We start from the raw sequence: 22481 nt of genomic DNA, 5'->3' as shown, positions 1-22481 counted from the left end.
CCTGGGATATTATTGTAAAGGTTAATCAGGGTGATATACTGGTTTCCTCCCATCACAAGTGTTAGTGTCTGATAATAATGGTTATTACCCTTGTCAAGTAGGCATTTAACTGACAAGTTGGTAGTGTTAGATATGAAAGTACATAGCCCACCTGAACACCTACCCCTACTAGTCTGCTGTGCTGGGGTAAAAAAGGTGCGGAAACCATTTAGATGTATCTCAGATAATTCCCAACGTTCCTGAAGGCAAATTACATCAAAATTATCTATAAATGCCAGGAAGTCAGGGTTCTTCACTTTACTAGACAGGCCCGCTATGTTCCAAGATAACAAGGCCAGCCTGCCACTATGGTCGACCAATGGGGGGACAGTTGTTACTACTGATGGATTTGTCTCTAGAATACCATCTAACTGAGGTATAGTTACTATACCACCCCCTACTACTTCTCCAACAACCTCTTCGGCAACAACAGGGCGAGTATAACAAGTCAGAACCAAGTTGTTTCCTTCGCTCTCACTAATGGGATTAGTCATTAATTCAACAATACTGTCTGTTCCTGCAGATGCTGGACCAAAAGTGGTATAGACTACATTTTTGTCTTTAGCCGTTTGCGTATCTAACAAAATAGCGCAACCATTTGTAGACCCACTGTCTCTTTTTTTTGAAGCTATGAGATCCATTTTTTCACTTTTTAATGAACTGGGGGATTTTGACCGTCAGTCGACCATCTCCAGGCAACTAAACCTATTTGTGATCGGAAAACCACCCCGGTTATCCCTAAAAGCTAGCTCCATGGTGGGCTGCACCCCCAACATCCCCCAATCTCCACCCCGATCTCGATGCCCTACTCTATACCAATTTCTGTCAATATCCCAGTCACGTGTTGTTCCACTCCTAGATGGATAAAAGAAGGAAAGTCGTCTGGTTGCAATTCCCTCGTGTCTATCCTGAGTGTTCCATGTACAAACATGGTCAGCCGTGTGAGGATCCGCAAAAATAATCAGGATGCAATCGCCCTGTACGGATTTCCTCTCATGTCCCACCCACGTCACCCTACGCACCGTTAAGATCTTACTCGACCGGTAAGGTGGTAAAGGCCGATTTAAATTAAGCCAATATTGGACCTTATTTTTTAATGACCAATTCGCTTCTTCATCGGCGTCACCCAATTCCGGGACCACCATCATAACCACCACGTAGGGACTTGCCTTGGGGGGCAAATTTACCGATCTTCTCCTAACTGGGCCTCCATTGTTCTTATTCTCGTTTGGTTGTGTAATGTATGCCCTGGATGGAGTCTTCCCCTCTTGTGGGAGGGTGGCACAAACTTTAGTTTTAGCTACAACTTTCTTCTCAGGGGCTAAAGCCGGCTTGGGATTTTTGTTTGTCTCTAGTGTTGGTGGGTTTTCAGAAACAAGGTCAGCAAATTTGTTACTATTTGATTTATTTCCCCCTACTTTTTGAGCCCCCGGAATGTTTAGCTTTTTAGGCACAGCACACAGGTCGGCTAGCTGTTTTTCAATATGGGATAGTCTTGTCTCAATGGGGGAGAGGTAGAGTTTGAAGAGTTCTCCTATCTTAGATAGGAGTAAAATATCAACCTCATCGCCACTGACACTTTTCCTGACCAGGTTAATCGAAGCCTCTGCGTTCACTCTACTCAAGGCCTCTTCTGTGGCAACGTTACAAAGATGGTCATGTTCCATGTGAAGAGTTAAAGCAGAATCCCCGCTAGTCTTTTTCAATTGTTCGTCCCTTCCCCTTACTTTTTTGACTTGGGTTTTTTAGGGATGGCACCCTCCTTCTTACCCCTCAGCTGGCTAGCACTCAGATTGTCAGGTGTGGTAATAGCAACTAGGTCTAGAGTTTTTTCTAAGTCCAAGCTTATTTGGGATTCAGATAGAAGATGAGACACTGATAGATCTACCGTATTGGGCAAACTATATCTGTCAACATGAATATCTGCATGGATTTCTATAGGGGCTACGCCCTTTGGTTGTTCGGGTGTTTTAGCTGTTGCAAAATGGCCCATAGATGATCTTTTTGCCAAGGCAAGATCTTGGGACACTCTAAGCTCTATTAGTGAAATCCCTTGATCTATAAAAGTGTTTGCTCTTATAATGAAATTATCTAGAGTGCCCATTAATGGGGCCCACCCCGCAGCCGTTTTGCTTCTACTCCCGCGGGTACACATACTTTAAAAGGTAACAGGAAATATCACATTCAAAAACCCAAATGACAATAGATGTATAATAAAAAACAAGTGCACATACGTTCAGTCCAACAATCCAACTCGGGCTCAGAAGTTAGAAGTTAGAGGGGGGGCCCAGCCCGGCCTTAAACGATATCTAACGGGCTTAAATGGGCCCGCCATTTGCCCGGACTTCGCCCATCCTTCGCCCATCCTTCGCCCGCGCGCGTCCCGCGTGCGTGGGAAGGCTAATGGTAATATAGGGGGAGGTGGAGGAGGGGGCGGGAAGAGGACCAGCTGCGGCCGATCAACGCCGCACAGCACGCTGGTCCTCGCATTCCCGCCTCAGCCTATTAGTGTTCAGGTTCAAGGCGCAAGGTTCAGCGCTAGTCCGCTTCCCAAAGGTGAAAACTGCACTCCCTTGCAGATGAAGGCACGAGCGGCGCCCGCGAAGCGGGTGCCGCGAGAGGTGGGAGAAAGTCACAAAGCAAGCTCCGCCGGGTAGAAGAATCCGAGCCTCTGCAGCACTCCCTCGTCAACGCTTGGTCAAAAGGTATCCCTAGGCTGAGCCACCAAGAAACATTTTTTTCCACGTACTTAACTTAAGAATGTTTCATTGCCTGTTCAAATTTGAACAAATTATAAAAAGGGAATCATAGGAAGCTGAATATATACCAAAATTTGGAGAGGAAAACATATGTCCTCTACATTACATGCTTCTTAACTGTTTAGTGGCATGGAATGCTAGACCTTTTTGCAGCTTGTTTGCTGACCCTTCAAGGTGGCACAATTAACGCAGAAAGAGCAATGGAGAAAGCCATGTGACATCTCTGTTCTGTCTCAGAATATCTGCTGAAGCAGACTCTAAACTGGTATGATACAGGACCAACACATTGATCCACAGCAGTTTTGAAAATACCATGTCACAAACTGCTAGGTAACAACAACTGAAAAATCCGGTGTGGGTGATGTATTGCAAGTCTCAACTGAGGATTTTCCCCCTATGTTATTCTGGTATCTATCCCTGTAACTATACCCACTTATTCATTTTTGATGAATCTAGAATTACTGGTACCATACACTCCTAAATTTTTTAGTTTCTAACAAAAAGTGTGCAATGTCACATTATCTGATCACGAGAAGCCATCCGATATCTGACTCATACAACCCCCTTCTACTTTGGATCGTCATTCCTTCATATGCACATGTGTATTACTCTTCTGTCCCGAAAACATCTTGGCTCTGTTGAACTTTACTTGCTGCTTCCATAACCATTCTTCATATTTCTTAAACCATAGTTGCTGTGCGAAAGGGTACACAGAAGCCACTGTTGTACTAGTACATTTGCCTCCAGTTCAAGTGTTAGGAAAGTCACTGCTACTGTATACAGCTACACCTGTGTCAGGTTTGGTGGTCTGTGTTGGCAGGTCACAGAGGGTTGTACTTTAACTTCTTTCTAGTAAGTAGAAGGATCACAAGCCTCTTAACGTTTGTGGCTCATGCCGTGTGGTAGGGAGACACCAGGGCGCCAGAAGCACTAACAAAGGAGTTCCTACTTTCCAAAATCCAAAATCTTTGATGTGGCCACACTGCACCCCAAACACACCAGACAACATCAGGTAAAAGGAGTGAAGCAAGCTTAGTGTAAAGGCAGATCATTATTTGTGGAGCTAACTCCATACACCAGCCTATTATTAACAGGAGAAATCAATACTGGGTGGTTTCTTGGCCGTCTGCAATCAATCTCAGATGTCCAGGTCAGAAGGTGAAAGGAAAAGGGTCATTTTCTCTAGTACTTCAGCAGTGCAGGTTTGAATTGGGTATCAGGGGGAGGGTAGAGTGGACCAGGACTCCACCCTACTACAACATATTCGCTTCCCTCCCTTTAAGAGCTATCTGGCAGGAATAAAACAAAGAGAGGACTGTTACATCTCCACATATGCATCTGTATTGATAAGAAGTACTTTCAAAGGTGTTACAGCATTTTGGAAGTTGAAAAACCCAGAGACGAAATCCGTCTGGGATGTATAAAGTAAATTTACTGCTAAAATATGTCTTGAGGAGGTGGCCCTGGCTAAGCCATCGCACGTAATGGCCGCTTGACTAAGAAGCTCCTGAGCCCTTTGCCCTAATCCTTTAGGTTATGCAGCAATAATCCTCCTGTAATCTAAAAATAGGATTGGAATTTTCCCCCGATTCACGGGGGAAACAGGACTCGCAGGGAGCCACCTCATGGCTCCGCTTCCGCTGAGTTGCCTCAGAGGCCGGCAGCAACAGAGGCCGCAGGTGAGCCTGAGGCCAGGGTTGAGGTACCCCGCTGGGCCCCCACTCTGCTCCCTCTACTGGCACTCTCTTGATGGCACACAGCATCAGCCCCACCTCCTGCCTGCACTCCACGGGAACGGCGCCTGCGACACTGACTTACCTCCCAGCGGACGCCAGGGATGGCCCTGCCCCGATGGACGGTAGCTGCCATTTTGTATCTCTCCTTAGGGACGGCCACATACCTGCCATTTGATGGCCTGCAAAGGAGTGCAGAGTTCGCTGTCTGACTACTATTCGGATGCGATGGGAGCGCCGTGACCACTCCCTCTACGTATTCCTGCCTCTGGGCCACATTAAGGAGGGGGCCGACCATGATGGCCAGTCCCTGATCTTCCCGGATGTCTACTGGAGATTACTCCTAAGAAAGCAACTCCTCTATGGCTTCCTCTCTGCCTACTTCTCCTCCAAGTAGGACATTGACATATTTTAAATAACCTTCACTACGCGGGGGAATGGCTCATCTCCCACAGCTTTGCCAGGCCTCCTTTGATCGCCCGCAGTGTAACATCTTCAATGAGGTCCCACCTTGCTACCAGGCAGACAACACCCAGTTAAGTGCACTTGACAACACACGTTGGCCACCTCTCCTGCTCCCTCTATTAACTTTGTGACCCAACTACATATCCCATTGTATGATCACCATGGGTCAGGAAGACCCCTATCTGTGGAGACTTACTTTTGAACCTGCCAAGTTCACTGGCAGATCCAAGATCTTATTGGATGCAGAAGATAGCAGTAATGCCACCTGACCCCCCCCCCCCCCAATGTTCTGAAGGGTGCTGCAGCGATAGTGGCAGAGCTAAGGGCCGGTTTCAGTGCCATGGATGCCCGCCTTGTCACCCTTGTCTCCCAGGTAGACCGCATGGGGGAAACCTCTGTAACGGCACGGTCACTGACTAGACACCATGGAAGAATGCGTTTCCGGAGTGTGGAATAGCACGACCAGCGTTGTGCACCATCTGGATACGACGGAGCGGCTCCTACAGGCAGTAGCCATCAAGAATGAGGATTTAGAGGCCCAATCATGTCAAAACAACATTCAAATAACTGGCATTACTGAAACAATGAATATAGGATGCCCAGAACAGTTTGTAGAATCTCTTCTCACCGAGCTATTCCGCTCTGAACATTTTTCCTTTACATTAATTTTTGAGAGAGCACATAGGTCTCTGGGCCCTCGACCCCCTCGCCCTACTGTGGCAAGGCTCTGAAATTATAGGGACTGGGACACCTTACTCCGTCTAGCCCATGAACTGTCACCCTTTTAATACCAGAACGCCATGATCTCTATTTACCCAGATTTCACACTGGGCCCTGGACTGCCAGGGGGCCAGACGGAAATACGACAACGCCAAGGCATTGCTTTGCAAATATGGCTTCAAATATGGCATGCTGTACCCTGCCAGGCTCCAGGGGATGGTAGTCAACAAAGCCACATTTTTCAAATACTCAGCTGAAGTTATATCCTTCTGTAAAATGTTCTCATCTCACGCTTTCCTGGGGTGCTCTTCGCCAGAACTAAACATGCCTTCTGGTGTTGACTTGCTCAATTCCGGCTGACCTACCTGTTCTGCATTGATGTCCTAACTTAGTCCTTAGCAGCACCCTTGATGGCTGCCTTTAATACTCCGTACATTCTATTTCCCCATTGCATATTCCTGCTATGTAACCGAATTCTATTAGACTAAATCTCCAAGTGTATGATTCAAATCGGGCACTGACTCCTGTTGCGTCCCTCGCCCCATAAGGAGTACTCCATATCTCATGTTGGGTTCTTTGTATACATTTTGGTATTTTTCAGGATTCGCTGGTTCCTTTATGTCCAGTGTGGATGGGGGGGTTGAGAACATGGGCTTATTCAGTTTGCGTTCTTTGTTTTCTTCCTTTATGTTTAATATTTTCACTAGGACTAATCATGGTTTTATATGTGGGCTTTGACATGTATTCTGTCTCCTGGATGATGGGAGGTGTTGGACTTGGCCCACTTGGCAGGGTAATCCCTGAACTTTTTGCCTTCCTCCAATATTCTCTCTGACCTGGTTTTGTTGGTTTAATGACTCTGGGCACTTTACCACTGCTGACCAGTGCTAAAGAGCATATGCTCTCCCAATGTAAAGTGTAACTGTGATTGATTTCCATGATTGGTTCATTGGATTTACTGTCAGTCCCCAGTAAAGTGCACCAGGAGTGCCAGGGCTTGTAAATGCCAATACTGCTAGTGGGCCTGCAGCGTTGGTTGCGCCACCCACAGAAGCAGCCTTTTAAAATGTGTCTAGGGTCTGCCACTGCAGAACCTGTGTGCAGTCTGGTACTGTCATGCTGGCTGGGCAAGTGCACACACTTGCCAGCCCCTAAACCTTCCCTTAACTTCATATTAGTCACCCCTATGGTAGGCCCAAGGGCAGGGTGCATTGTAAGTGTAAGGTAGGACATGCTCTGATGTATGTGGCATGTCCTAATAGTGAAATACAGCCAAATTTGTTTTTCACTATTGTAAGGCTGCCTGTTCTCTTAGGCCAAGATGGGCTGCTGGAATTATTACACTCTATAATCCCAGCAGGCTCAGGGAACATGGTAGAAAATAAAGTTTAGTATGCCTGAACTCAGAATAATAAAATACTTCTTTTAGTAAAGTTTATTTTTATATCCTGTGTTTGCAAATGCTACTTTTAGAAAGTTAGCGTTTGCTTGCCTAACCATTTCAGCCCGTCTCTGCTTGGATGTGTATCTGACTGTCTGGGTTATGTGAGTGACAGGGCTGAGGGATGACAGGTGGTGAATGCAAGGATTACACCTTGGTGGGAGGTGGGAGTGCCCTTGGACTCTGAATAGGGCTGTGCTCTGCCACCACAATGCTGGCTCCACTCCCCCTGGGGAGCGACTGATGACTCAGCCGACACCTCCCCAGGAGAGGTGAAGCACTGTCAACAAGGTACTCCTGGCTGCCCCTGTCCACACAATGCTGGCTCCACCTCCTGTGGAGCGTCTGATGTGCCTGCCACTCACACTGAAAGAAGAAACCAGAGTACACCCACAAAGTGCTCAGAGACTGAATGAAGTTATGCAGAGGCCCCCCTGGCCTGTAAGAACAAAGAAAATTCTGTATAAAAGTAGGAGCCCTGCTCCTTGTAAATCAGAATCCTGTTTCCCACAAAGAACCTCTGCCCAACTAGAAGGAGAAGACGACGCTGTAAGGACTGGCCTGCTGCTTGCCTTGCTGAGGAAGGAGAGGAAAAGACTTGCTGAAAAGACTTTGTAAACTTGTGCTAGAAACTTTCTCCAAGGGCTTGACTGAGCTTGCCCCTGACCTGAGCCACAGGATCATCTGGCTCAACCTGCTCTCTGCTCGTCTGCCGGTAATTGTGAGGATTTCTGCACCCACCGGAGCCGTGACCCTGGTGCCCCCAGCCCCTCCTCGAGGCCGTGACCAACTGTGTTTTCCCGTCTCCGCCGAGGAAGAGCCCCGCTCCGCCAAGCCGCCATTCCCCCGCTGTGGGAAATCGCTGTGTCACCTCACCTTTGGAGGCTCGCTGCCGTGACCTTGGTGCCCCCCAGCCCCTCCTCGAGGCCATGATCGACTGTGTTTCCCCGTCCCCGCCGAGGGAGAGCCCCGTTCCGCCGAGCCGCTCTCCCCCCGCTGAGGGAAATCACTGTATCACCTCGCCTTTGGAGGCTCGCTGGTGTGCCCCCTACGCTCCCGCCTGAAGCCCCCACCAGACCCCAAAGACCCAGAGAACAGATTCCCCGAAGTCCGGACGCCTCCTCCCAAGGATCTTTACCGGGCTCGGGGCCCGCAATGTTTTATTTCCCCATACGCTGATCACAAAGGTACGTGCCTACCTCTGAAAAGGCCCTGGGTTAGGCCCTGGGTTCCTCGAGGCTCAAGAGCCCCCACCTCTGAAAAAGGCCCAGGGTTAGGCCCTGGGTTCCACGAGGCTCCTCTCATAGCCTCCCTGCTCCTCACTGCAGCTGAGAGCCCCCACCTCCGGAAAATGCCCAGGGTTTCTCCAGCCCCTCTCTGGTCTCCATTCAACCTGCACCGCGAGATGCGTGAGTCGCGGTAGGGTCTCTCTCATTTTCACCGGGGAAAGCGCACAGAAACGCTAAGAAGCGGCCAATGAGTCCTAAAGAGGCCTCAGGGACTAAGAACAGTCTAAAAGAACTAAGAGAACCGTTTTTGAAGTAAAAGAGACTAAGAAGCAATATTTGACCTGTAAGCAAAGAGAACACTGGCCTATTTACAACCTTGTGGCTTAGAAAAACGTTATTAATGGTCTTGTGATAAATACTTGCCTGCATATATATTTTTACATAAAGAGAACGTATTTTTATAGAACTACAACCTGGTGTCCATTTGTGGGGGGATTGGTATATTTACTGTGTGTGTTATTACAAATGCTTAACTCAGAAACGCCTGGAGAATAGCCTTGGCTGCTCACGCCACGCACCTAGAGGGTGAGCAAGGGTAATTCTAAGGGGTCATCCTTCGCCCTGACTTAGAGGAGAGGGTCCCTGCTTGTCACAAGTGAATACTTGCGCCAACCAGAGACCCCCAATTCTAACAGGAGGTAACACACAGCAAGTCAATCTTCCTCTCCTCACCTCGAACATTCGAAGACTCAATAACTCTCGCAAGGGTAATCAGGTGTTACCATATCTGAATAAACACGAGCTAACAGTGGCTCTCCCACAAGAAACACATATATCCCCCACCAACCCTCTCCCTCCTTTGCTGCCTCATGGGGAACCCTCAGATACTTCTCCAATTAGAGCTCATGTTCCTGCGGTGTGTGCATTTTTCATAGGAGCCTTCCTTTCCATCCCCACACTACTATTACTGAAACTGAGGGCCATAACATATTAGTAAGTAAGTAAAGATTTATAAAGCGCTCGATTGCCGAGGCGTCTAGGCGCTAAGAGTAGCAGAGATATGAGAGACTCAGAGAAAAGAGAAGTTGTTACTGGGTGGAAAAGAGCCGGGTTTTCAAAGAGGCTTGCAAATGTGTATGAATGTATTAGTCACAGGCACGCTACTGGGGAGGAAAGTTCTACTGCTGAATGCGTACGACCCAAATGTGGATGACCCCTCCTTTTTTCATGAACTCCAGGCTCTTATAGACCGCTACGACACGGACATTACACTATTGGGAGGCAATCTAAATTTAGCGATTCACCCTTGCTGAACACAACCAGCCAGTGCCACAGTGGCAAACACCGCTCATTGTGCGCCCTCCTTGACATAATAGACACCCATGGCCTTAAGGATACCTGGCGTACTCATCAACCAAACACTCCAGGGCACACTTTCTAATCTGCCCCTCACGCAGTATGGACTCAGCTCGACTATTGGGACCTCTCTTATAATGCTACCCTTTGGATACAGGCTATACAGATACTACCATGCACAACATTAGATGGTCGCTTACAATACCTTACAGAGAAGGTTGGAAAAGTAGATGGTCCTTACCCTCAACGGCCTTGCTAGATGCTATATTTCATTTAGTATTGCGTGAAGCGATCATTAAATATTTCAGCATGAATACCGACCCGGTCGACACCCAGGCCATGTTATAGGACACTTTTCTTGTTTATATCAAAACACGCCGGAGTCCTCCGGGTCAAATGCAACGACCTGGCTCGAGTAGAGGCCATCCTTGTAAGCCTTGTTAGGACAAACTGCCCTAACCCCAACCCCACCTACTTACACAAACGAACATTATTGACAGAATTTCAGGACCTTGTGGAGAGAGAATACACATACCTTGGGAAATACGTGACAGCCCGGCGTTACGGCAAGGGCGAACGCCCTGACCGCACATTAGCTCGCCGCCTACGTCCCTCTCGGGGACTGGGATGCATTACTAAAATATGCGTTGATGGTGGCACCCAGGTCATGGAGAATGAATATTTAATTCGGAAGCTTGTTTCCTACTATGAATCGCTATCTACCGCACGCATTGATCTGGATGATACGACATGATTGCCTTAGTTTGTGGAAATAGCTATGATCTGGCTCACCACTGGTTTATCTCAATTTCTGGCCGAGACCTTCACCTCTGAAGAAATCACCATGGCTATTGAGTCACTAGACAGATCCAAATCCCCTGACCTAGACAGTCTCACCGGTGCCTTTTATAAAGCGTTCAAAGGCATTCTCATACCCCCTCCTAGAGGTCTACACTGAGACTCTAGATAAAAGATCCCTCCTTTCTACGAAGAGAGAAGCAGCGATCTCCCTACTCCTTAAACCAAACAGAAACCTGGCTCTGTGTGTCTCCTATAGGCCTTTATCTTTAATCAATTTTGACAACAAAATCTTAGCTAAAGCAATGGCTAATAGGCTCTCACTGGAACAAATCACATCCCCTATCCAAACTGGGTCCCATAGATCTACCTCGTTTAACTTGAGTACTGTTTTTTAAATTTTGAATTCAATCTCCTGTGATGTACTGGATGTGGTTGCTTTTCTTGATGCGGAGAAGGTATTCGATTCTTTGGAACAGCTTTCCTTTGTGTTACCTTACAGAGACTTGGCATCCCTCCCCAACTCATTGCTTTGGTCTCCCTTTTATATTCTGCACCTAATGCCCGCATACGGTTCAATGGCTCTTTATCAGACCCTTTCACAGTAACAAGAGGCACCAGGCAAGGGTGTCCTCTCTCACCTTTATTGTGCATTATTCCTATGGGCCCTCTGGCTCGCCTTTTACAAGAGAAACACCTACACTGGGGTCTTCATTTTAGACCAGGCACTCCTTATTTCAATGTATGCAGATGACATCCTATAATTTTTCAAAAACACCTCAGAAAACTTGGACCCTCTCAATCGTGGGATTATACATTTTGGCGGCCTTTCAGGCCTACAAATCTGAAGTTTTCTCTCTCACCGACATACAAGCCCCCCTGAAGCGATTACTCTCTCACATGGTGCACTAACTCCACTAAATATTTGAGCATAGTCCTACATAGAGATACAGAACAGGTTGTTCATCTCAATTAGGGCCCAGCCATTGACAAACTAACTGAACAGATAGAACATTGGATACGACTTCCCTTATCCATGGCGGCCGGATTGCCATTATTAAAATGGTAGTCCTTCCCTATTTTCTTTATTTCTAAAATATACCTATACCTTTGGCAGCCTCCTTTATTGCATCCCTATGCGGGTTATTACCTCGCCTGATCTGGGCTGGACGTAGACACCAAGTCGCTTGGGACACCCTTGTCATCCTGTATGAATGCGGTGGTTTCGCAGTCCCCGATTTTCATGTCTATTTTTTTGTCGCACAGTCTCAGTTTGGTATCACCCTGATGTCCGTTTGCCATATGCTAAACCAGAGCGTGTCCTAGCGGATCCCATTCCTTTGGCTGTCTTATTACCGCAAGGCCTCAAACTGGATCCCACAGATATACAGACCCTACCCACAACATGCTGGGCCCTTCGAAAATTTTGCGGGTATTGGGATTGAACCATCAATATTCCCCAGCATACCCACTGTTTCTCAACCCCTGGCTAACATTAACCCTTGAAAAACTAGTGCAGTACACAGTGACCAAGTATGATCTCCACACATTCAGTACCTTATTCCTGGAAAGTCATGTAATATCCCTCCAGGGTCCATGGCTTGTTGGGGGCCATGGACCCCAACATCTCCGATGCCACACATATGGATCAATTTGTCTTCCGCCGACTAGCTGGTACGATGCGCTCTCAATTCCCCTCTTATCCACTGGCACCTGAGGAGTTTACACCTCTTACATTACTAATTACAGATCCAGAGGGAGGACATTTAGTCTCTAGGCTTCATCGCGCCTGTATGCCTCTTAAACGTACCCAGGATGGCAAGGTCCGACAACGCTGGGAACAAGACCTCTGACAAATTTTCACCAACAGAGATTGGACTTACTGCTGTATGCAAACTAAATTGGTTATCTCCCAATCACTGTCATACATCAAACCACTTACGATTCCTACACAGAAAGTTCACTACGGCTGCCAGCTTGTCCAAAATAGATCACTCCAGGTCCTCCCTCTGTCCTAAATGCAAAGCACCAGAAGCTGACTTCACACACACGACATCGCTAGTATTGGACAGCGGTCTTCAAGATATTATCCCATATGACTTCACTGAACCTTGAACCCTCTACCCTCCTGGCACACCTGGGTAGTGTTTCATCCCTTCCTTAAAATCTTTGCTGGTTCTCAGCCATTGCTTTGCTATTGGCTAAGAGAAAGACTGCCCTTTGTTGGGGCAATACATTACGACCCACTACTACAGCCAGGCTCAGGAGTATGACATACTGCGATTTAACCAGCGAAGTTTATGCCCAATTACAACCCACCTCCTCCAGACCCAAAGACGTTTGCCAACCACTTTGCAACTATTTACAAACTCTAGAATCAGACCTTTCAAATACATCCCCTCAATCGCCTACCAACAATGCTTCCCTCTGTACCACTAGCCAAGACACTGTCGACTGAGGTACACCCCCTGACTCCCATCATCCCCCTCCAGACATCATTGCTTCATTGCAGAATATTTCTTTTCAAATTTACATGATGCCGGGTCCTCCATAATGTCTTTTAATAGTATGTTAAAACATGCTAGTATTATTAATGCTTATATATTGAAGTCTGTAATGTCCGGTCATCTGTTACCTGCAAATAATAAAGTGTTAAAAAAATATATGTGTGGCTTGTGAAGCCTTATGACATTGACTAGAAGGATGCAGGATTATCAGAGACTCTAAAGCTGGATCCGTACGAGTGAATTAGGATCCCAATAAGAAACAAAATACTGCAAAGTTTTGAATCTCTTAAACTTGCTGAAATTATTATTTGACTTAATAATATACCATTACTAATACCGGTCTGATTATTACATGCGCCCATAGAATTTGGACTAGCAGCCCATTTCCTGATTGCCGTGCAGCCTTGTGCATCTACTAGGAAGCCGCCGGAGTTACCTGCCTGCCTCCCGCTGCCTCACTCGTTTCTGACATCACTCGAGTGCAGCTGCCGAGTGGAGAGCGGGACAGGTGACTACAGTTACCATCACCCCATGCGGCCCGCGCTCCAGGAAACCGCGCCAGGAGGCGCATAAAAACAGCGTCAGCCCCGCCTCGCGGGACGCGAGCGGGGCGCCGGGCTAAGCCCGGGCAAAGGGTGGGCCCTCTGTGGCCCTCAGAGGCCTGAGGAGGCTGGGTTGGGCCACATTCCTGTCATTACAAGGTATTTCATTAACGGTCTCCTTACAGCACACTACAGGCGAAAGCAGGTGGATTAAGACAACTTCTGTATTTCTTGTTGTGACTTTGGGGTGAAGGCAGTTATTACCATGCCACTACGACAAGTAAAAGGGGCAACATTAATTTCGGACATAGGCTGTGGAAGCATAGTGGGAACTATGGACAAATATATCACCAGGGTTGTTGATGCACTTGATCAAGAGACTCTATCTATCGAAAAAAGGCTTTCTACTGAACTCTTCAACTCCAAACTGTCGTCCCTGGGCCCAATTCAGAACAGTACAACACCTAAAAACCGGCTGAGCCAGCGGCTTAGCGACCTAGGTTTGCCTGACATTAGTATTGGGTCAGATACATTAAGTGGTGTTACAGCCGGAAATAGCACTAGAGACAGTGTCACCATTCTGGAGGATATTGGACAATGTGATACGAACCCCCTAGATAGCTATGAACTCTCGACTGCTAATATAACACCTATAAGTGAGAATCAAACCGGGAAAAGAAAGCGGGGAAGTGGAGGGTATAAAGGCAAACAGGCCAAGATCCCTAAATTAGGAGAAAAATTAGGTACACCAAAGGGCTCTAATCGTCTTGACCCCACATTTGATATAGCCCCTGTACAAAATAAAGGTGCCCGCCCCACTAGTAACAATAATCAACAGCAGTCATCGAAACAAATTCAAATAGTGGAGTCCGAAGAGGGTGGGCTGATTGGGAAAGTGAAGCACCTTGTAAAATCTCTAATACTTCCTATTATTGAAAGGCTAAAGGTAATTGATAAAACTCTAAGTAACCTCCAAAAGGCCACAGTAGATAACACCCAACTACTTAATTCAGCCCGAAACAGCATGAAGTTGGGGGGCGAAAGACTAAATAGCATAAGGCCAGAGGGTCAGGATGAGAACGCAAAGAGCATGGTTAACCCAAAACATCCTAATATTGCAAACACGGGCCACTATGCATTACCATCGGAGGGTGGGATGTGGAGCATAGCAGAGGAAGACCCAGGGAGAAACCACAGGGAATAGTGGGTAGCGATAGAACAACAAGGCTACAGGAGAAAACTACAGAAGGGGAAAAATTGCCAGGCCCAAAACACACTGCCAAACAAACTATTGGTGTAGGCAACCAAACCATTCTAAATTTACCACCTGAATGTTCCCCGTTAGTAATAGTCCTGGGAAATGTCCCACCACTACGACAGGGAGAGAGAGAGGAGTTTTACCAATTAAAAAACAAGGTTATACATTGGTTGAGCCGAAATACCAGGGAAGAATTTGGAGTAGGAGACCACATAATAATGGCTCGAAGAGTAGCGTGGCTTGGAAAAACGCGGAAATGTAGAGAAGGTGATTGTATAGTGGTTAACTTTAATAACTCGGTACCAGTGGATAGGTTATTGAGGGAAGTGCAGGGCGGAACACTACAGGGTAGACAGGGCAATGTCATACTGCCTCTTGTTTTTTTTTTATAGGCCAGGTATATATGATACGCGTACTCATAGAAACACGATTCATACACCCAACCCTTCGGTCCTTGAAAGATTACCTGGATGGGACACTGTACCATTTAGGCACCACAGACCTAGGATGGTGGACACATTTGGACAGCTTACACCGGTGGAGGTCATGAACAGATTCAATGCCCTCTCTGGCATCGATGACTGCGACTGACAGAGAGAGGATTCTATTAGTCATTCGCTTCCGACTGAACAGCCTAATGTATGTGTAAATCCCTGTTCCCCCGCAAAAACCCTGGTACTGGACCAGGCACCCCAGCCTTTAGTTACCACCATATTGGTTAATAGATATACACCAAATGATGGGATAGAGGAAAGGGTGCTTGTGAGTTCCAATTTTACTGCTGGGCCTATCAGCCCCTTGGACTGTGCATCAATTAAGCTAGGATTAGCCGATCCACCAATTAAGATCTTGTCCTGGAATGTGGCAGGACTGAAGAATAAATTGTCCATTCCTGAATGGGGTACTTTTATGGCATCACATGATATTTGTATGATACAGGAATCCTGGGCGGTACAAGAAAGTACAGTGCCGGGCTTTGCTACCTTTGACATTTTAGCAACAACGGGAGGCAGGGGAAGGCCCTCGGGAGGGTTGTCAATCTGGGTGGGCACCCACCTGGGAGTTCAGGCTACTCAAATTCCAACTAATTCATCAGACGTCCAGTGCGTACTACTTACCCCGCAAAATAGGCAAAACATAGCCTTAATAAATGTATACTCAAGGCCAGTTAGGCGGGGTCTGGAGTCCGAGGCAATTGAAATTTTATTAAACTTTACCCAGTCGATAGATTCTTCCACCGTCTTAATCCTGGGTGGAGACTTCAATTGCCATTTGAGCCTCTTGTGGACCCGAATCTGGGTGTCCAGGATGAAGTTGACCAGCTTTGGCACATCCCAGACCCGCTGATTTCTCAGGTCAAGGTATGGACCGCTCTCGTCCTACAACTACAGGCATTTGCGCTAACTACATCACTGAGAGCATGCAATGGGAGGGTGGAGCACGATAGGCCGGGGAGAGAAACGTTTAATAGACTGAATCAAACTTCAGTGATTGATTATATATTCATTGAAGCTAGGCATTGGGATAGGTTGCTCGAATTTAGGGTCCTTGAAAGGCATGATAGCGACCACAATGCATTAGTTTTGTCCCTTAAACCGGGGAGTTTCGGGCTGATAAATCCACCGCCCCCCCAAAAAAGTGCTCCGCAACCTTTGATAATAGCTAATTGTAGGCGAAGGGTAAAATGGCCAGACCTCCAAGACTCCACAACAAAACTTGCTGAATTATATGAGATCATTATCCAATTTATTGTAGAAATGGGGAATCTTGGCTCCAGGGGAAGGGCCACCGATATCCATAACCAGTTGGTCGCCATCTTAAAGGATGCCCTTTGTCCGGTGACAAGGGTAAATTTCCCCCGGACTAAGATGCACCCATGGTTTAATGCCTCCTGCCGAAAGTCAAAAAAAGTCTTGCTGCTAGTTTTAAAAACTAAGGATACTACAGCTATTAGAGTCCATCGCTCTATGTACAAAAAGGCAATTAATGACGCTAAGAAGTAATGGGAGGCCATGATGTCGGAGGAGCTTGGATCTGCATTAAGGTGTAGGGATTCCAAGTTATTTTGGTCCATTGTTGCAACCAGTCTGAGTGGGCTTACCCCTGTGCTTGCCCCCAATATTGCTCCTGCAATATGGGAAAAGCACTTTGCAGCACTCTACGGATCATCTGAGATTGACATCCTAACCCATGAAATCACTGGACCCCAACAAATCCGAAGTGTCCGAGGGGTTGTAGATTGGGAAAAGATGACCGTAGTTCCTATTAAAGGTCCCCAAACTAAGCACCACCACGTGGGACCCTGGTCAATTCCTGCTGGAGGGACCAATTGATAGTAGGAAGAAAGTCCTGTCTCCCCCAGGTTGAAATTATCACACTGAGAGAGGTTGAGGTAGCAATAGGAAAATTGCTCCCCAATAAGGCCCCAGGTCTGGATAAATTGCCTGGGGATTTGTTTCGTACCCAACCCAAAATGTGGGCACCTTATCTGGTCGTTTTATTTAATGAGATCCTGCGGGGAGCTGATTTGCCCCCAACTTGGTTGGGAGCGGAGATTGTGCCAATTTTTAAAAAGGGCTGTCCACTTACCCCATCAAATTATAGACCCATTAGCTTAATAGATACATCACAAAAGTTAATGGGGAGGATCGTCCTTGATAGGATCCTTGGGTGGATAAATGATAACGGAATTCTAACCACACTCCAGGCAGGCTTTAGGTCTGGCACCTCTACCTTAGATCAAATATTTCGCTGGCAGGTCCTGTACTGGAAAACAGCAAGTGTGGAGGGTGGCAGCCTCTACCTTGTCTTTGTGGACCTGTGGGCAGCATTTGACTTAGTCCCTTGTGAGAAACTGTGGAAGGTGTTGGCAGACCTGGGACTCCCGCCCTATTTATTGGCCATTCTATCTAGGCTCCACACAAACAACTATGCACAGGTCAGGTACGGAAGGTATGGCGACCTTACGGATCAATTTTTAGTCCGGAAAGGAGTGCGCCAAGGGTGCGTCCTGGCGCCCACACTATTCAGTCTCTACATTACTGGACTTGTGGATTACCTGAATGCTGTGGCGGACAACGATGCCCCAAAATTGGCCACAGGGAGAGTGCCCGCTCTGATGTTTGCAGACAACACTCTGTTGTTGTATAAAACATCATCGGGCATTCAAAGAACGCTTGACGGATTTGTAGCGTTTTGCGCGACGAGGGGACTGGAAATCAACCTGGAAATAACGAAGTTCATGATTTTCAACCCCCCGAAGCGGACACGCCCAAACCCGGTCTTAAACGGCATTCCCCTTGAGAGGTTTAAGACCTTTGTATACCTGGGTGTTACCCTGACAGAGAGTTTTGAATGGAACATGCAGATTGCCAAGTCGGCACTCAAATTATCACAGTTAGCGGGGGGTATAAACAAAGTATTTAGGGGGTCAGTATTTAAGCCGGTGTCTCCGGCTTTGGAAATACATTGTCGTCAGGCTAGAACTGCGGTAATATATGGTGCCGAACTTTGGGGGCATAAACAGACTCTGAACCTTAAAAGGGTGGAACAAAGCTTCATGAGGAATCTAGTTGGATTACCAGTAAGCACACCATTGATTCCTCTTAAATTAGACCTTGGGATGGAGCCAATAGAGGAGATTACAAGTGCAAGACCAATTATGTATTGGAAGAGGTTCTGGTCAGTCCCTGAACTGGCCGCCTACAGAGCAGAATTATCTGAGGTCTGGACCTCCCTTAAATGCAAAAAGATCCCATGACTGCAGCACATTAGGGATGTTAGTATCCGGATAGGTCTCCCGGAACTTTGGGAGACACCGGAGATTCATTGCCCTGGGATATCAAAAAGGGAACTCCATACTCAGATACGTAGGCAGAATTTTCTAAAACACCAGAGCTCTGCAATCACGGGCAGGCTAACGACAGAGTTCCTCTTTGTCAAAATGGAATCTAAATTTGAGGAATTCATGGATGTAATTGAACCTCCGTTTGCTAGAAAGTTGTATCTCCAGTTAAGGCATGGCACTTTACCTATTAGGTCATTTACATGTAAATGGTTAAAGTCTAATAATGAAGCTTGTCCTGCATGTGATTATAAAAATGAAAATGTAGCACATGTACTGTTTTTTTGTCCGGCTTATTCAGCAATTAGAAATTGTTGGTTGATCCCAATTTGCAGGAACCTCAAACTTCTGCATTTCATTCAGGCTTGTCGGATCCTGACCTATGATACTCACCCCCCTATTGTGTTCGCCGTATCCCGTTATTTACTCAGTATGTGGTGCAGAAGACAAACCTTTTTAACTTAATTGCAGTAAATATGATATTTTCTATTCTCCTGTTCTTGATAACTCATAGTTTAATTCTCTTTTTAACGATTTGATGATTATTTATTGTCTTAATATTTCGTGCTTGTATGTATTTTATGTGCACTTTTATGGTCTTCGACCGAAATAAAGTTATCAAATGCATGACATATTTAAAACCTTATGGAAAAACTTTCACAACATAACAAGATTGAGTGAATGTGCACCGGCCTATCATGATTTTGAAAGAGAACCATTATTATTGTGGTCTGGTAGTCATTATTTAATGTCAAAAGTAAGATCTCAAGCTTACAGAAATATAAGAACAGAGACCTGTTGCTAAATGTATCAGACGGTTAAAATCATATTCAGACAGTAGTTTGGTTTTACTCTTTTAAAGAATATTACAAAATAAACATACTTTTAGATTGGATAATCACAAAACATTGTAAAGCCACTGGTGAAAAGACCATAGGAATGTGGTATAATGTAAACCAGGAAGCGTTTAATCTTTGCTGCAAAGCTCTGGTCTAATTAAACCTAAGGCAGATGAAGTGCATCAGAATGATATGAACACATACCGAAGCCCGAATTACAAAGCCACACGGCCAATGGGAAATTTCTAATGGAAACCTCCATGTCAGTAAATAAGAATGGTGATTGAGGATGAGACCAATAAATTAGCCTACAATAAAATGGCGCATAACTTAACTGAGAATACTTAGAGGAATGATGTTAAAAAATACTGTTTTCCACAAATAAATAAACACAGTTAATCTAGCGGAAAGTTGTGCTTATTCACAGAATATTGTTACTACTCGTGTGAATATCTTATTTGACATTGTAGATGCATTTTTTCCTATATGTACAGTTTTTTGGGTGCGGAGGTGACTTGACAAACTGGGCCACTAGATACATGGAAAACATGCAGTCACAAAATAGTCCAGTGAGGTATTTCTTACTTGCACACATATTTTGTACTGCTCGTAATGTCCTTGAGAACATAGCACTCTCCTCCATTGACGCAGTAACTTCTCTGATTCTTATTACATCTTATAAGGTGACCCGTTCCAATGGTGGGAGTAGTTGTAACTGTAATGAAAGAGACAAGCATGTTACCAGCATCTGTCACTGCAATTATAACGATAAAATAGTATTTTTATACATTCTAATAACAGTACCAGACAATAAACAAAATGACTATAAAAGTACTTTCATCATAACAATTTATTTTTAGAGTGCACCGTTATCTTCTTGTAGAAGTCCTTTAACTCCAAAAGCATCCCTAAAAATTATGGACATTATCATCAGCTCTCAGTTGGTCTTAACTTTGGGAAACCCCACAGCAACCTTCCTCAGCATTAAGTGTTCGCCTTGTATGATCAATAAAGACCCAAGCTATGATTAAAAAATGTGCTACCCCACTGTGATCATAGGCCTGCTCATTAAATTAAATCGTTTTTTTTACCAGCTGTATTTTTATTGGTTAGTGGTTATTTTTATTTAGCTGCTACATGCAAGGAAATACATTTTAAGCTGGGTGCATATACTGCAGGGCACCAACTAACCTGTTGTATTTGCTCCTGCTAGTTAATTTAATTCTGGTGGTGTTAATGAATAGCCGCTGACATGAGCCGATAGGGAAATAATCTAAGCAGAACTGTAACTGACCAGTGATGCTGCTTTTTATGCCGTGAGGGCGAAACTAAAATGAGTACGGAAAAAGCAAGGCCTCTAGGCCTAGGTACTCAGTTTCTGTTAATTCTTATAGCCTCATACATTAACACAGTAATGCAAACATCTAGCGATTCATAGCAGAAGTACAGACAACCACGGGAGAGTTCCAGGCCTGTGATCAAAAAACCAGAGCCAACACTTAGGAGTTTTCCATTTTACTGCAGTGAAAGACTTAGAGAAGGACCAATGACTGCGCCTCCTGCTGCTACAACACATGTTTGCACCACATTTCCTATTTTCAGGTCTGATCTGCACCACCTGCTTTGTGCATACATCTGCTATCTCTCTTGCTACATTTTAGACTTATGATAGCAGTCTTCAAAACACAGCATAGCCCTTTTATCAAACGTTAAAGTCAGACATTTTAACAAGAGGTTCTACACCAAATAATATTCAAACACGAGACTAGAACGCATGATGGACAAACATGCAGTGGCATAATACCATGGGTTGAGGGCTAGGAAGGGTTTACCTAGTGAGGTTATATCAACTGTAAGACACTAACAAATTTTCAATGCTGAAATAGGAGATGGCTTTATCAAACAATTGTTAAACATTTATTAAAGAAAAGTAAGGCCATGTCAGTAAAAATATTGACTACCTCTGACATAAAGGCAGATTTAAGAACATTTACTAGTTTATCCCACCACTAATTTATAAAATCCATTCTTACACAAATGCACCTATTTTATTAGGCATCCCACAACCTTTAAGTCTGCCCTTGTTGGTTTTAAACATATTCTGTTCTATGAAAAATGTATGAACCATGTGTACGATACAATACCATGGTACTTTTGTGGGGTTTTCTTTCATTTGTGTTTTGTTTGTAGGTATACTGGTGCTTTGAAACAATTCAAAAGATAGAGCAAGAGCAAAAAAAGTGTACCTTTTGAGTTCAAGTTTCAAAACTTTTAAAAGTACTAGTAAATGCTACTACTGATAATGCGTATGTAAAAAAATGTTATGCAATATAAAAGGTATGCAGCTACAGGTAAACACTAGAGGTCATATTCCGATGTCGGACGGACCTGAGTCCGTCCGACATCGGGCAGGAGCTGTGACCGACCGACCTGCTGTCATCGGTTACAGCCCTGCAAGTGCGATGTGACCGAACAGGGTTCGGTCGCATTCGTATACCTGACAATGCAAGCATGCTTTCTGGTCGGAAAGCATGCTTGCATTGCTGAAGGTAGGGGTGCAGTACATCACTGCACCATGTGGCCGGCACCCCAAGGTGCCTGCCACCGGGTGCGGGCATCAACGGAGGGGCACAATAGGTGCCCCCCAGGGCGCCATCCGGCGGCCTCACACCCTTAGGGGCCCTGCTGGGGGCCCCCAGAGTCAGCTTCCGACTGCCTTTTTGGTGCCGGACAGACCGTCATGAAAAGGCAGTGAAAAGCTGCAATCATACTCCCTCAGTCGTAAAGAGGCGACCGGGGGAGTACTGGAGGATTTCCGGATGGCCTACGACGGGCTCGGAGAGCCCGTCTGCCATCCGGATTCCATTCCGACCGAGCCCATCAGAATGGCTCGGTCAGAATGGAATCCGGCCGGCAATGACCGATTCGGTTGGAAGGGCTCGACCATGGTT

General features: G+C 45.8%; 1 protein-coding gene across 1 annotated transcript in view; it reads right to left on the bottom strand.

The window, feature by feature from the left end:
• Positions 1-22481, bottom strand: part of NRG1 (neuregulin 1) — a 1265832-nt gene that overhangs the window by 526362 nt on the left and 716989 nt on the right. The window contains 1 exon segment of the mRNA XM_078676354.1: positions 20116-20245. Coding sequence (XP_078532480.1) covers positions 20116-20245 — 130 coding nt within the window.

The sequence above is a fragment of the Lissotriton helveticus genome, chromosome 2_1, assembly GCF_964261635.1.
Source record: "Lissotriton helveticus chromosome 2_1, aLisHel1.1, whole genome shotgun sequence".
NCBI lineage: Eukaryota > Metazoa > Chordata > Amphibia > Caudata > Salamandridae > Lissotriton > Lissotriton helveticus.
This window is presented reverse-complemented; position numbering and strand designations above follow the sequence as displayed.